General features: G+C 35.3%; 2 protein-coding genes across 8 annotated transcripts; one reads left to right on the top strand and one right to left on the bottom strand.

Annotated features, from left to right (window-relative positions):
• Positions 1-2,414: 2,414 nt before the first annotated feature.
• LOC112559809 (farnesyl pyrophosphate synthase-like) lies at positions 2,415-8,764 on the bottom strand. Of its 5 annotated transcripts, none has more exons than XM_025231235.1 (9): positions 8,626-8,764; positions 7,998-8,149; positions 7,544-7,678; positions 7,145-7,225; positions 6,576-6,698; positions 5,943-6,107; positions 5,290-5,367; positions 4,280-4,414; positions 2,415-4,019 (listed from the first exon to the last, which is right to left on the bottom strand). In XM_025231235.1, exons 2-9 carry the CDS (start codon positions 8,139-8,141, stop codon positions 3,819-3,821), a joined length of 1,062 nt encoding a protein of 353 aa, XP_025087020.1. In that variant the 5' UTR covers positions 8,142-8,149; positions 8,626-8,764; the 3' UTR covers positions 2,415-3,818. The 5 variants fall into 5 exon arrangements, with proteins under 5 accessions (XP_025087020.1, XP_025087022.1, XP_025087018.1 ...); XM_025231237.1 differs by having other exon boundaries at positions 7,998-8,146; positions 8,626-8,739; XM_025231233.1 differs by lacking the exon at positions 8,626-8,764 and adding an exon at positions 8,405-8,537.
• Positions 8,562-13,244, top strand: LOC112559810. 3 transcript variants are annotated; one of them, XM_025231238.1, is made up of 3 exons: positions 8,562-8,699; positions 9,805-9,968; positions 12,625-13,244. In XM_025231238.1, exons 2-3 carry the CDS (start codon positions 9,810-9,812, stop codon positions 13,186-13,188), a joined length of 723 nt encoding a protein of 240 aa, XP_025087023.1. In that variant the 5' UTR covers positions 8,562-8,699; positions 9,805-9,809; the 3' UTR covers positions 13,189-13,244. The 3 variants fall into 3 exon arrangements, with proteins under 3 accessions (XP_025087023.1, XP_025087025.1, XP_025087024.1); XM_025231240.1 differs by lacking the exon at positions 8,562-8,699 and adding an exon at positions 9,162-9,295; XM_025231239.1 differs by lacking the exon at positions 8,562-8,699 and adding an exon at positions 9,167-9,300.
• The last annotated feature ends 758 nt before the right edge of the window (positions 13,245-14,002 follow it).

The raw sequence follows: 14,002 nt of genomic DNA, 5'->3' as shown, positions 1-14,002 counted from the left end.
GTAGATTTGCATACGTTAGTTAAGTTGATGTAGATTTGTACACGTTATTTTTGTGTTGACGTAGATTTGTATCTGTTAGTTTTCGGTTAATATAAATTTGTATATGTTAGTTAAGTTGATGTAGATTTATATCTGTTAGTTTTAGATTGTTGAGGATTTGTATATGTTAGTTTTAGGTTGATGTAGATTTATATGTTAGTTTTAGGTTGACTAGATTTGTATATGTTCGTTTTAGATTTAAGTAGATTTGTATATGTTAGTTTTAGGTTGATGTAGATTAAAATATGTTAGTTTTCACTCGCTGTAGAGTTTGAATTGTTAGATTTTTAATTTCTATAGATTTTAATCATAAAGTTGACTAAATACACGTGGATCAACATTTAACAATAAACTGTAAATTTTAGCATTAAACTGTAAAGCTGTGCGATTAACGAACTGCCCATTACATGCTTACGAAGACAGTGTGGACGCCAGCGGATGTGACGTCACACGCTTTTCGCGCACGGGAGCGAGATTTTTCAGGATTTACTGACTATCAGTTCAAATCGCCAACTTTGAAATTAGATAACAAATTAACCGCTGTTTTTCAGACACTTATATTTACAGTATATATTAACATTATCTCTACTTACTATAATCTGTTCATAACTCGCACCAATCGGCTTGGTCTTTAAACTGTAAAACTGTTACATTAAACTGTAAAAGAAAATTGTAAAAATATTTAACTGCTAAATAAATTCTGCTTTCCTTGAATTATCAGTGTATTATTTATTCTAAGCCTGTCAGATATTACTATATCTTCATTCATCACTGTACTCTCATTCAGGAAGAAGACGATGAAGAACTCAACTTTCATTCACAAAATTTAGGCCAGTCCTGCAGTATTTCAATTATTATTTTTTTTTTTTTTCAGTTTAACTTCTTCTGGTGCTATTTTTTAAATTATTCCTTCGCCATCATCGTTGAATTACAGTTGTAGAATCATCACAATAGTGCCATCTAAACGTGGACCAGCTCATTAGCCATAACATGTTTTAATTACACATTACTCTCTCATATTCTGTAAAACAAAACAATCTATGGGTCAAGCCGAGATTGTCTTCATATTTCATCCTGTCTCTGCTCGTTGCGTGTAAACAGTTCCACATGTTCGTCATGACTTCAACGCCTCTCTTGTCCTACGACAAAACATCATGGTGTTGCCTGTGACCTCCTCAGTATGCAGCAACAAACACGTGCAGAGCTCTTTGTTCTGTACAGGAGTTCAGCCGGGTGATCTCAGGTCGCCTCCCGCTGTTCCCCCGGCCACGTGCGTCAGAGAAAACTAAAAACAGAAATGTAGAACAAACAAATGTGCGAAATGAAAGGAACAAATTAATCTTGTTTTCATTGATCAAATGACATTTATATGGCGGCGTGACATCGCTTTTGATGTAGTTTCCTTGCCCCGCCTGGGTTCTCTGCGTGATAGAAGATCTTTCTTTATCATTATCTCTTCTCTCCATCCTAGAGCTACGCCACATTAACCCTTTCTAGTAAACAGAGTTTAAGTGATGATGATGATGATGGATGATGATTGATGATGATGATTGATGGATGATTGATGGATTATTGGATGATTATGATTGATGATGATGATTTTCTTAATGGGCCGGAGTACCACATATTCCTTGTAAAATATCTTTGGTTTTCTCTTTAATGGACATGAGTACCACGTGCTCAATGCAAAATATATCGAAAAGAAGTAAATGCATGCTCGGAACACTGTAAACCAGGAATGTCAAGCTTACATTATGGAAGTTGAAAAAAACAAAGAATCTGCCGAAATGATTGTTTCACTTCTCGAACACTGAGACTATAAGTGTTCTTATTTAACACGACAGAAGAAGCTTTAACGAGCGGAATATTTCATCAATGTAAACATTTTAGAACAAGCAGATTCTATATAAACATTGACTCGTACTGCTTACTATATATAAGCAGAATAATTACCAAAAAGCTAACATAAATCCCTCTTAAGGCGAAGTAGTTTTCTAGCTCTTTGTGAAGAGCTGCAGGAGTTATTTGGGCTTTCCCACTAGATATTATTCCATTTCCCAGTTTTAAAGACATCATTTAGAGTACTAATGCAGCAAACAACCCATAGGAACCTTGTAATTCTGCTCTCTCGACCCATGGATAATGTACGAACTGTAATCCCACTGTCTCTTCCAACTAAAAAAAAAATGTATGAGCTGTTAGCTTGTTGGCTAGAGGCATAAACAATATACCTATAAATGATGTAACAAACGTGATATAACAATATTAAATACAAAATACAAAACATATTCAGTAATCCTTTTTAGAAAATTGTTGTTTCCCGATGGTGACATTAAAACATTACATAAAATATTAACACACGCTATAAGAGAATATAAGATGTGTAAATCCAATTTTATTTCTCCATTTGCAGTAATTTATGCTGGTACTTTCTCACAAGTATCAAAACTCTGTACGCATTCCTATTGCCGCTCGATATAGAAAGTAAAGTAACGAGCATGAATCAGTAAAATAGAAATACATAAAAACAAACGCTCCGGAATTCAAACAGCTATGGCATGCCTCAGGATAAAGCGAGTAAAAAAAAAAACCCATTCAAATCATTTGACTCAATTTGTACATCATCCTTTCTTCTACATTTCTGTTTTTATTTTTCTCTGCCGCACGTAGCCGGGAGAGCAGCGGGAGGGGACCTGACATCCTCTGGATGAACTCCTGTACAGAACAAAGAGCTCTGCACCTCACGCAGCTTTGTATTGACACTCGCTGCACGTAGATAACAGACAAGACTCATGTTTTTTCCTATGACAATGAAGGTGTTGGAGTGATTCGGGGTGAGCACATACTTGCACATATCACGATGAGAAAGGATGAAAGATGACAATAATATATATGGACTTGACCTGTACGATTTCTTACAAAATGTGACAGACAATCTTTATTGATATCTCATAGCCAATGAGACCAAACCCAGTTGATCCACGTGTTGATGGTATTACTGTGTTTCTATGATGAGCGGCCATTTATGCAGGTCACTAGAAACGAAAATCGAAGCATAGGACGAGGAAAGCCAACTGAAGCGCTGGGATTTGTCCGAGATTTGCACGTCGCAGCCTCGTTTTAACGCGTAACTGGTAGTAGAGAGAACAGTCTTATGATGCTGCCAGGTATCTGTGATGCTGACATAAGTGGACGGCCCGGGTATCGGGATTGGTTTCCCCTAACTGACGTTCCGTCCATTCACCAGTCCTAGGGGAGTAATCTGACAGAGTACAGCAGAGGTGAACTGACATCAGCTGGTCCTGCCTGGGAAGATCAGCCTTCCTTTAATTCTATATTAATAATAATGAAATTCGCGTATACAGCGCCATATCCCAGCCCTGTGGTCAAGCTCATTTCGCTTAACAAATTTCGGTAACTACAGTAGACAATGACAAACGAAAAACAAGGCAAAGATGATGATGAAGATAAAGCAGCATGGTATTAAGCAAAGGGTGATAACTGCAGTTCAAAGGTCGAGGATATCTTTCAAGAAATTGTCAGAAAACCAAATTATGAGATGTGAAGAGATATCTTATGTTATACAATATGAAGTGACCATTGCTAAAGCAAATTCACTGCGACTGAAGGCCTCAGATGCGAAAAAAATTTGACTGAAGCAAATGACATACACCTGATCATTAAACAGATCCAGTCAATCTGCACTTCTGGAGATCTTTGGTCCACATCCTCAACAAAAAACAAATCACTCTACATACTACAGAAAAGTTAAAAACAGATTATTTCTGTCGCTTATAAATCTTCTGTGCAAAGTCAGTGAAGACAGAAGCTGGCACAGGACATTGCGTTTCTGCTATAAGAGTCATCAGTTCTTGGTAACTCGATTCCTCATAATCTGAATACACTTTTGGAATTTTGAGCTCTTGGTATAGTGACTTGATAATGGACACATTTTCTGCATCGTGGCGTCCATAATTCTCCTGTAAAGAAGAATTTATTCAATAAATTAATAATGCCCTTAACTGCATTGTTTACATCATAAACTCAATCCAACTTCCTCTAAGTAAAGCTAGATGAATGTAACTACCCTGTCTGCCTAGTAACCATCATTATCATCACCACCACCTTAAATTCAAAAAATCCAAACACATATCAATACTCAGACCTTCAGACCTCCATACCCATGATATTACCAAATACAAACATGCACATTCTATGCACAACCACACTTATTATCTACCTCGAGCACCTGGCGTTGTTCGGGTGTTGCTAGGTGCAAGGCTTGCACCACAAGCCAGGAGCACTTATTATCTTCAATGTCAGTACCTATTTTGCCAGTCACTTCTGGTGTACCAAAGCAGTCCAAGTAGTCATCCTGCCAATTGTCCATGCAATTTTAAATTTAGGATCTAGCTATAAAATCTTCCATCTCACATTAAGTCCCCAAAAAAGGTTTCTGACAACTAATAAATTTTAATGAGCATTGAACACACATTGATGAGTTGGAAAGAGGGCATTGGTGCACATGTGAATTCTGAAAAAAGAGAGTGATTCAAGTAACAAAGTCTGTTTGACTACGCTGTGTGACTGACTTGCTGTCATTTAGGCATTATTTTTAAGATGTGCATGGGATATTATATATATTAATATATCATACTAAGGTATGCCTTTTAATAATAATAATAAGGCAAATTTTGTAAAAGCTCATACTCCCACTCCTAAAATGTATGCTCTTAGCGCTTAAGAACAAGAATGAAAATGGACAGCAAGCGAGGGACAGGAAAACAAACAAATAGCATATGAACTATAAAAGAATAAACAACAGTACTAATGAAGAATAAAATCAAATACAGAAAACACAAAGAGGAACCAAATAACAAGAAAAAGACCTGAGAGTAACATTATATTGCAAAAGGAAGGGTGTGAAAAAAGACTAGAATTATAGAGAAAGGTTGTTAGGAGTAATGTTTCCAGAAGAGGTGGGTTTTCACTGCACGTGATTCAATAAATTACATCCTCAATCATCACATTATTTACATACTTAATTTAATATTTACTTTTTCAATTACTTCATCTTTTTCCTGGCCATTGTTATAGTTTGAGTACCAGACACTCTTCTTAAAAAGAAGTTTTCCCACAAAACAGATTTCAGTAATTTGATCTCAGTCATTTATTGTAGATACAAAAAGGTAAAAAAAACCTGCCAAATAAATAAAGATAAAGGAGATGTATACAAGGCAGCTGCTTTACCTGTACTTGGAAGAAGTGGCCCATTTTCAGCAGGATAGGTTTCACATTGTTGTGTGATGTTTCATCAGAGATTCCAGCCTACAAAAATTGATTACATTTTAAGAAATCTAGTGCAAAAAGTTTTGTTAACTGTCTGTACTAATGGGAGATGTATTGTTTTATCAAATTTGATAATTAAACACTTAGTTTGCAGACTAGTAAGTAAGTGAAGACACAGGTTCTTTAGCAAAAGATATATGGCACTAATATGATTATGAGCCTTCCAAAGTTTGTCCAAGGGTGAAGAGAGGAAGGTTTGTGTGTGTACAAGACAGAGTATGTGTAAGAAAAAGGGAGATTACAAATACTTCTGAAAACAGAAATTACAATTAAGCAAATACTATTGATGCTTCTTATTGAGGTCTGTATTAAGGGAGGATTCATTTCAAATGACAGGCTTTAATATTTTACTATATGTTTAATACACATAGTTTTGCTTTCTGATAGATAAAAATACTAAATAGGCCCAAATGCAGAAAAAGAAAGCATCTATTAACATACAGAATTTTTCTATTATCTGTCATCTGACAACTAAGTTACAACACAGGCTATCAGTTAGTGAAAGTAAATGTAAAGCTACTGAACCACTATTCCAACAAGATAAGTTGTATTACCATATGCATAGCCAGTGCAACAGGCAAGTAGAAAGAGTAAAAAGCAGTTTTCCACTTAACAATGGCACTGTAAGTTTCCAAAGTGAAGTGAGTGAAGTCTATCTTTCCCCCTACTGGTGCAGTTCTCATGTCCAAACACTGGCCTGCGACTGTCTGCATAATTGTCTGCATAAGAAATCCATTATCAACATAAATCAAGTTCCAACAATTTATCAGCTGCAATCTAAATCTGTTGATCTGTCAAAACAAGCAAATGTCAGAGGAATATTACTTATTTCTGTATTCTCTACTGAACTGATGACCATGTGCCCCAAGAAAGTCTTCAAACTAACTTTTCTCTACCTCATCTTGACTAAGAGAGTTTGCTCCTTTACTCAGATGTTGTATTGTTGTGTCTGTACATTTGTTGTTATGTTTTTGTCTCTGTATGTATACATTGTTCATGTGAATCTGTATATATTTCTGTTTATTTTTATAAGCATATTGAAACTATTTTAAAGTGTGCTATTCAAATTTTTTTTTTCACTTTATAACAAGCCTCTCACCTATAACTCCCACCCACTCCCAGCTAAGGAAGATACTTGTTTAATAAAACCTGTCTCACACAAACAGGAAAGATAAATGAATGAATACCTCATGGAACAGTTCCAAGACATTAACGTAATAGGACTGATCGCCAATATGCTTCCGCAAAAGTTGAAATATAGCGGACTCCAAGAAGAAACTGTCATTGATGGCAACTAGCCCAACGTCATCCTGTATATTACATTACTCATTAATATACAAGACTCATTAAGCACAGGTTTCACATGCACAACATGTCATATGCATGTACTAAAACACTAATATAATCTAACATAGGGCTGATAACTTTCCATCTAAAAATAACACCATTCATTCATTTACATCTTTTTTTTTTTACTTTTTTATCCTACAAGCACACATATGAACTAGCCCACTCCCCCCGCACACTGAAACAATTTACAGGCCATAGCAGTTTCACATGTTGAAGTACCAGTTTCAAAATTTCAAATTCTTCTCCTCTTCCAAACTTTTGCTTCTCTAAAACATTGCCTGTCATTGTGATCACTGATTAAAGGTTCATAAAGTTATAAATTTGCTCATATTTTTGTATTGTTATATTATAAAATAATAAATAGAGATAGAAACTAAAATCTTTCTTTGTGTAGCTGTCACTTTACCTTTTTATACCAACAAGCTTGTCCTCTCCTTGTCTCTGACTGATCCATAATATCATCAGCCACAAGGAAAAAGGCCTGCAGCTGAAAACAACAATCCACTGCTACTACTAAAGCCAAAATCATCTTTCTTATCTTGACTAGGAACAAATATTTTTATTCTTAAAATGGTCATTGACTGCACATTCCAGCTTTTTTTTTTAAGTAGTATCACATGAAGCTAAAACTGGGACTTGAGGAAGAAACTAACATCATCTTGAAAACATTAGTTACTCTCCAATATCCTAACAACCAAAGTTGTACCTCAGTGTTAAGTACAAGACATTTTCACAAAAGCATACGGTTTGCACTTAACATCATTGATGATTTAACTCTCACTATATAGTCATTGTAGAAATTTACCCATTCAACACACCAGCCCAGCACTTGTGCTCTCTTGATGTTCTCAGCAGCTGGGTCTTTCACCAGCTTTCTGTAGGAAGTGACCACTGAAATTCCTCTGTTTTTCTTTCCAAAGGGTACATTGTACTCTGCAACCTAGTTCAAAGTAGCAAAGACTGAAAGACAGGGAAAACAAACTGCAGGCAGCTGCTACTTTGAAGAGCTGACTTTGCTTGTGTTTTATGCTTTGGCAGCAACTAAGGCTATATCATGGCAAGAGAAAGTCACAGGTAAACAAAACAGTGGAAAAAAGGCAATACAATAATAATACAATGACTTAACATTCAAAAGTAAGCTATTTAGCTGAAATTTTCTACAATAATATACATCAGAGATTACATGACTACTGAGCTAGATACTAAATAAGCCTCATAGTTCTTACTGTCAAATCACTGTACAAAAAGAAACTGCTCACCTTTCGGAACCAATCAACAGCCTGTTCTGTACCAGCCCCCTTAATAGCACGGCTGTTTAAAACATCTTCCACAAGCTCAGGAAAAAGCTTGTCAAACTGCTGAAGTTCAGACTCCGAGTCTGATTGCCTTGATACGTCTCCCATTTTCCCTGCTAAATAAGTCAAATCTTTATTTCAAGAACATGGAGAAAATTAAAACTAAACACAATAAGGATTTTCATTTTTTCATCCTTCTTGCTCTAAACAATATTCTTGCCTTTTTAAACATCGTCTTTATAAGAACATCGCCGGTGCTATATACTGTTACTAGGAAACCCAAGCTCGATGTAGTGGCTTGGATTTTTTTAATTATTATTGCATGTAACTAACGCTTATTACTCCATTGTTAGTGCACTTCAAAAGTTTACCCATCAGAGGTGTTTCGGTTTGGTACTAAGTGGCTATATATTGCACTGATTATGATGCCGGTGCCGCGTGATGTTATTTATAGCCACACGCCGACACCTAAGGTTAGCCAAGCAAGGCATCCTGTCCTGGTGAAGTCCAACACTACTTTAAACAATCCACGGTCAAAACTAGTAATTAATATTAAATCTCCGTCTCATATAGTATGAAGATTTCTTCTTACCAGGGTTAGAGTTAGATGTACGACTTCACAGTGTTCAAAATGCCCGGACCAGGGAACGACATATAGAACCAAAGGTATCGTTCGATGTCTGTCGAGGTCGCAGGAACGTTTGCAATTGGTCAGAATTATCAGCTCACTGACCGCGGGACTCTCAGAAATACCAACTTACGTCCGTGAAAAAAACTGACGATAGTGACATGAGCTGATTCCCTAATAATTTACTACCATTTATATCAAAACAAACGTCAAATAACATCATCGATGACTAGTAGCAACTGATTGTGTTTTAGTCCCTTTATGTTCTTGACTGCTTGGCTGGTTCAGCGAGTATACAGCCTTAGTAATATAAAATGATTATAAAAAAAGGGGGTCTTGTTAAACCATTTCTATAAAAATTAGTTTGTGATGTAATTATCATTGACAAATCAGTGTTATCGATTTTCTTTTATTTCATCCACCTATCTGAAAATAGTTTTGCTTCAGTCGTGAAATCTCTACATTTTACACTTAACCCACCTTTAAACATTGATGGTGACAGTCTTCTAAGGCAGTCAGATCTGAGTAGGTAATTACAGACAGGTGACCATTTTTTAAAAAACCTTACGGACCAAACATTCCTCATACAAGCCATGTGGTCATTCTTCAGTTCTGTGTGGGTGGCAGTTCACATGTAAGGTACCCATATTATTATAATAAGGTCTATGTGTCTCACGTAAGATGAGCATTATATGTAAATGATTATTATTTATTTTCAACATTTACTGGGTTTTGTATATGCAAGATGCACAGCATTTGGGAAAATCGCTTGCTCATATTTTCTCCTTTTACAGAGACCATTCCTTCTCTCTCACACACATATATATAAGCTTAATTTCCATTCAGTATCACTTTATGCCAACAACAAAAAATAGCTCAGTGTCAATTATACTATATCAAATTTGCTATTTCTAAAGCTATTGTAATTTTCTTTCAGAAATATTTGCATAATTAGGTAGATCAAAGCATGATTTATGGTGTCTAAGCTTAAAAACATTGCAGTGGTGTTCTCCTGAAAGAAAGGTATATGGGAAGCTTAGAGATAACTGTTTCAAAGATTAGTAAACTTAATCTTGTGAAAAATGAATTTATATATAAATATGCACACACATGCATGTTTTTATTATGATTGTCTTAACACAGGAAAAATGCCGCTTTCTAGAACAAGACGATCAAGGAAGACACCACTGGTATTCACAGAAAGTCCTGTGGAAAGCAGGCAAACACCTGTTACACCTGTTCTTTGTGCAGACAGACCTGTTACAGCAACTTCTGTGCCAATAAGTGACCACAGTAACAAGCCTTGGGTAAATAGTTTTCTGTGATTAATGTAATAATTTAGGGATCTTATCTCTTTGTCTATATATTTAGGAAATTATTAGAAAGCATTTAGAAGACAATTTAAAATGCTTTATAACTGGTAAAAGTACAGACTAATTTTCATTATACTGTTACAGTATTTCACTTAAAAATGTGGAATACTGACACCAGGTGTTTGATGACTTAAGTTTTTACCTGACAGAAAATATATTCAAAAAGATTTTGCAGTCTTCAATACATGAATATAATGTTTTTATTATTTCTAATGCATTATTATTTGAGGGAAGTTTACAGTATGTGTTTTGAAGTCTTTCCAGTGGAATATGCAAGCAAGTTAATTACGATGTCATGCATGAAGCATTTCAAAATAATTCATAATTCTGTTTGTATATGCCATTTATTGCTGTGTTTTGAAAGTCACATCTTCTGATTAATTTTACATACAATTTTGGTTAGTGTACCTTCATTCTTCTTCCTGTATATGTAATTAGGTGCAATAGCATACCTCATGATTGGAATCCAAAGAAAACTTAACAGTAAATAGTCTTTTTTAAAATTTTGTCTGTAAAAGCCCATAAGATCTGCTGTGAGAAGGCCCAAAATATAGCTTGACATAAGTGCACTATAGAAAAGGCATTGTTATAGATAAGTGGATGAATGTTTCCTTTGGTCACTTGACTATCAATCAAAATATGCTGTTCACTCCCCATGTTGAAGTGTCACTACAGACAGTGGTAAGATATTTGTTTTTTAAAGCTGCCACAGAATTTTTTTTAAATAAATCTTCTAGATATTTTGGATTTTTAGCCAATCAACCCATACATTGAAATTTACATTTTCTTTGTTTTAAAGCTGATCGTGGAGGAGGGGGATGACAGATATTTTATCTTTACGTGGGAAAGTTATGTTAGATTATTTTTTTCCAGCTCAGAACGTCATGTTGGATTATTTTTTTCTACCCGAGAATGCCATGTTGGATTTTTCATTCCCATAATTTTTGTTATATGGTGCAGGTTAAAATCATTTTGCCTCATTAGATTGCTGTTGTGACAGAATGTACATAAATCAGGAAAATTGGTGAGGTCAGCTTTCAAGATTAATACTGTATCCCACTCAAAAAAGAAAAAATATTTTGGAACAAGTTGGAACTAATTTTGGATCTCATCCTCATTATTCTGATATAATAAAACATGGGTGTATGTTACCGTGGAACAGTCTTGAATTTTTTTCAAATCTTCTTTTCTGTCTGGCTCTTTTGGTGATTTTGCCAACTTTGGAGCAAAGTTCTGCAATCAAGTATAGCTCATATTACTGTAAAAAAAAATTCTGCAGCCTAACTGTTCTATAATAAACACATTAATTGAAAAATATTATCTGTGAAAGTACTAGTATCCTTTATTCAAAACAGGTTTTTGTGCTATTTATACTGCACACAAAAATGTTTTAAAATTCTTCAGAAATCAAAATTTTCTTATGCTTGAATGATTTTGGTGAACTTAGTGTCAATGTTAGCCCTTATAGCATGATGAACCAAGATCGTGGCTTGGCCAGGGAGGCACAGGGAAGGCAATTTTCCTTGCTTTTATTGCAGATCTTTCTTATATCCAAAAATGGATAGGTCTCTTGGTCTAATCATGAACTAATATCCCTGGACTGCTGGCAGACAATTTTTTCCAGCTAACTGCTAAAACAAGGCATAAGACAAGAAAGCTTCCGGCTTAGTCACATTCTTTGTTACGGCTTGCCGAGACTAACAGAGGAGAACTTCGCAAGAGGCTAAGCGTTGGTCTTGGCAGACAGACAGCAATCCACCTATACACATCCTTGATCTAATGTTTACCTGAGAGCAGCAATAAAAAAAAACGTTATCCACTGTCATCTTCACAGTCTTCAGTTATTAGCCATTCTTTGTAATACTTATACTTTTATGCAATGCTAAGAGTGTTAATAAGATTTTAAGATATGCTATTAATTGGAAAAATCAGTTTGAAATACCTACTACACACACATTCTTGTGTTCACACACGCTCACACACGCCTGTGTTCACACACACACACACAAGCTACATACAGTAGAACTAATATATCTGTTTTATATCAAATATTAGATTTTAAGTGCTCCTTCTAGGTGCAATAACTTCCTGAGATTTTTTTGTCATTTTACTGTCTTTGTCTTATTGTAGCCATGCTGTTTTACACCAGTTTTGATGTGAATCAGAGCTTGGGTTTTACACCTTATTAATGGATGTTGGTGGCTGTTTGCTTAATAATAGAATAAGTTTTCAAATTCTATTTGCAAAATTGAGGCATAATTTTAATAGTATTCTTCTACTATTGTAAATGTCTTTTAACACCACCATAGACTAATTTCCCAGCTTTCAAACTAAATTTTAAGTCTTCTTTGATCAGAATGACATAAATCCTTTCAATATGACTGATTAAGGACCAGATTCACTTACTTGACTACATGTTAGAATCTTTAAGTCAAACGCCTACTTCTTGTTCTCTCTTTGTGTATATTTATATTTTCAATAAATGTTTTCTTAATGGATTGTAACCGAAATAACTTTTAACGTTTCTGATATTTTGTTTTATGACTCCTGTGCTCTGATGAAATGTTTAGATGTCTTGTATTGTGTGCAGGTTTCACCACAATTTCCATATCCACAGACCTATAATGGAAAGCGGAAACACAAACATCATGATAAAGTAAAAAAGTCTTCAATGTCAGACAAAGAAAATAACCAGGATTGTAACCCAAGGACAAACTTGCATCATAAATATCGTTCATTAGTTTTTCTGAAACATTTGGAAAGAGATATCCAAGGCTGTCAGACAGATTTGCCAGACAACTCCAAGCTACTGCATCCGCTTGGTCATCATTCCAGCTGCAGCATCCCAGAGAAATTCTCCAATCAAAAATCTGAGAGATCTTTGCAGTTTGCTGGCACTGACATTCGACAAGCACACATGAATTCAGTAGCACTCCCTAATACAAGACAACAGCTTTGTCCAAGAGCATCCACCAACACAAGAGAAAAGACTCATAATGTAAACACTGGTGCTGTTTCAGATCAAGGACAGTGCTGCAAGGTACAGTTGGATGCTTCCTTGCTTGTTGTGGATACACCTGAACATGAATATCATTTATCTTACAGACAGAGACAGCTGAAAAAAAGTCAAAAACAATTATTTTATCGTGTATAATTATAAATAGTCATCGCTCACAATAAATGATGGTCTTTTTAGAAGAAGTTTGTAAATGCTTTATTCTTCTTTGTTACTTATGGCTGCATGAATGAATGATTTGGTAGACTTATTTTTCATTTTGAGTTATTAACAGGAACATTTTTAAAACATCTGTAAAATATTTCTTGACATGAGTTAGGTGTAGTAATACTGTAATTTTAAGTTTTATGATGATAAGAATAATACAGCATATTTATTAAGCTCTGTTTCATTAAACATGTTCGTGGTGCTTTACAATGTTAAAGCAAACATTAAATCAAACTTGGAATTCAAAAACTATTGTCAGCACTAAGGAGTATATCGTGAAGTGCAGATTCAGTATTATGGCCTTTTCTATAAGCCAAGTGGAATGGATGAAGGAGATGATCATGCTCCACATATACAACAAGCAGTTTAGCTGATATTCTTCTAGTATCTACTTTATACTTCCCGAGTTAATGACTCCAAATAGTCTAAGGATCTAAACCCCTACCTAAGAACTCCATATTGCCAATAATCTGATTAACTCCAAATTGCAAATAGTTTAGCTGATTTTCCACAAGTACCCCTAATTGTGGGGAAGTGCACTGTTGGCGATTATCTGACTTTAGAGATGTTCTCTGGTTTGGAGCTAATCTGCATCTTTGACTGAAAAACTCACCCTGCAGTGGAATCAAAGACTTGAGCTTTGCACCACACATATTGTGGCCTTGACAAGGCAAACTTATAGTTCACCAAAAGCCACAAGGCTATGGGACCCTTGAGAACAAGTAGTCTAATTGATAGTCCCCAA

The sequence above is a fragment of the Pomacea canaliculata genome, linkage group LG3, assembly GCF_003073045.1.
Source record: "Pomacea canaliculata isolate SZHN2017 linkage group LG3, ASM307304v1, whole genome shotgun sequence".
Classification (NCBI taxonomy): Eukaryota; Metazoa; Mollusca; class Gastropoda; order Architaenioglossa; family Ampullariidae; genus Pomacea; species Pomacea canaliculata.
The sequence above is the reverse complement of the archived record's forward strand: the minus strand, read 5'-3'. Positions and strand labels throughout refer to the sequence as shown.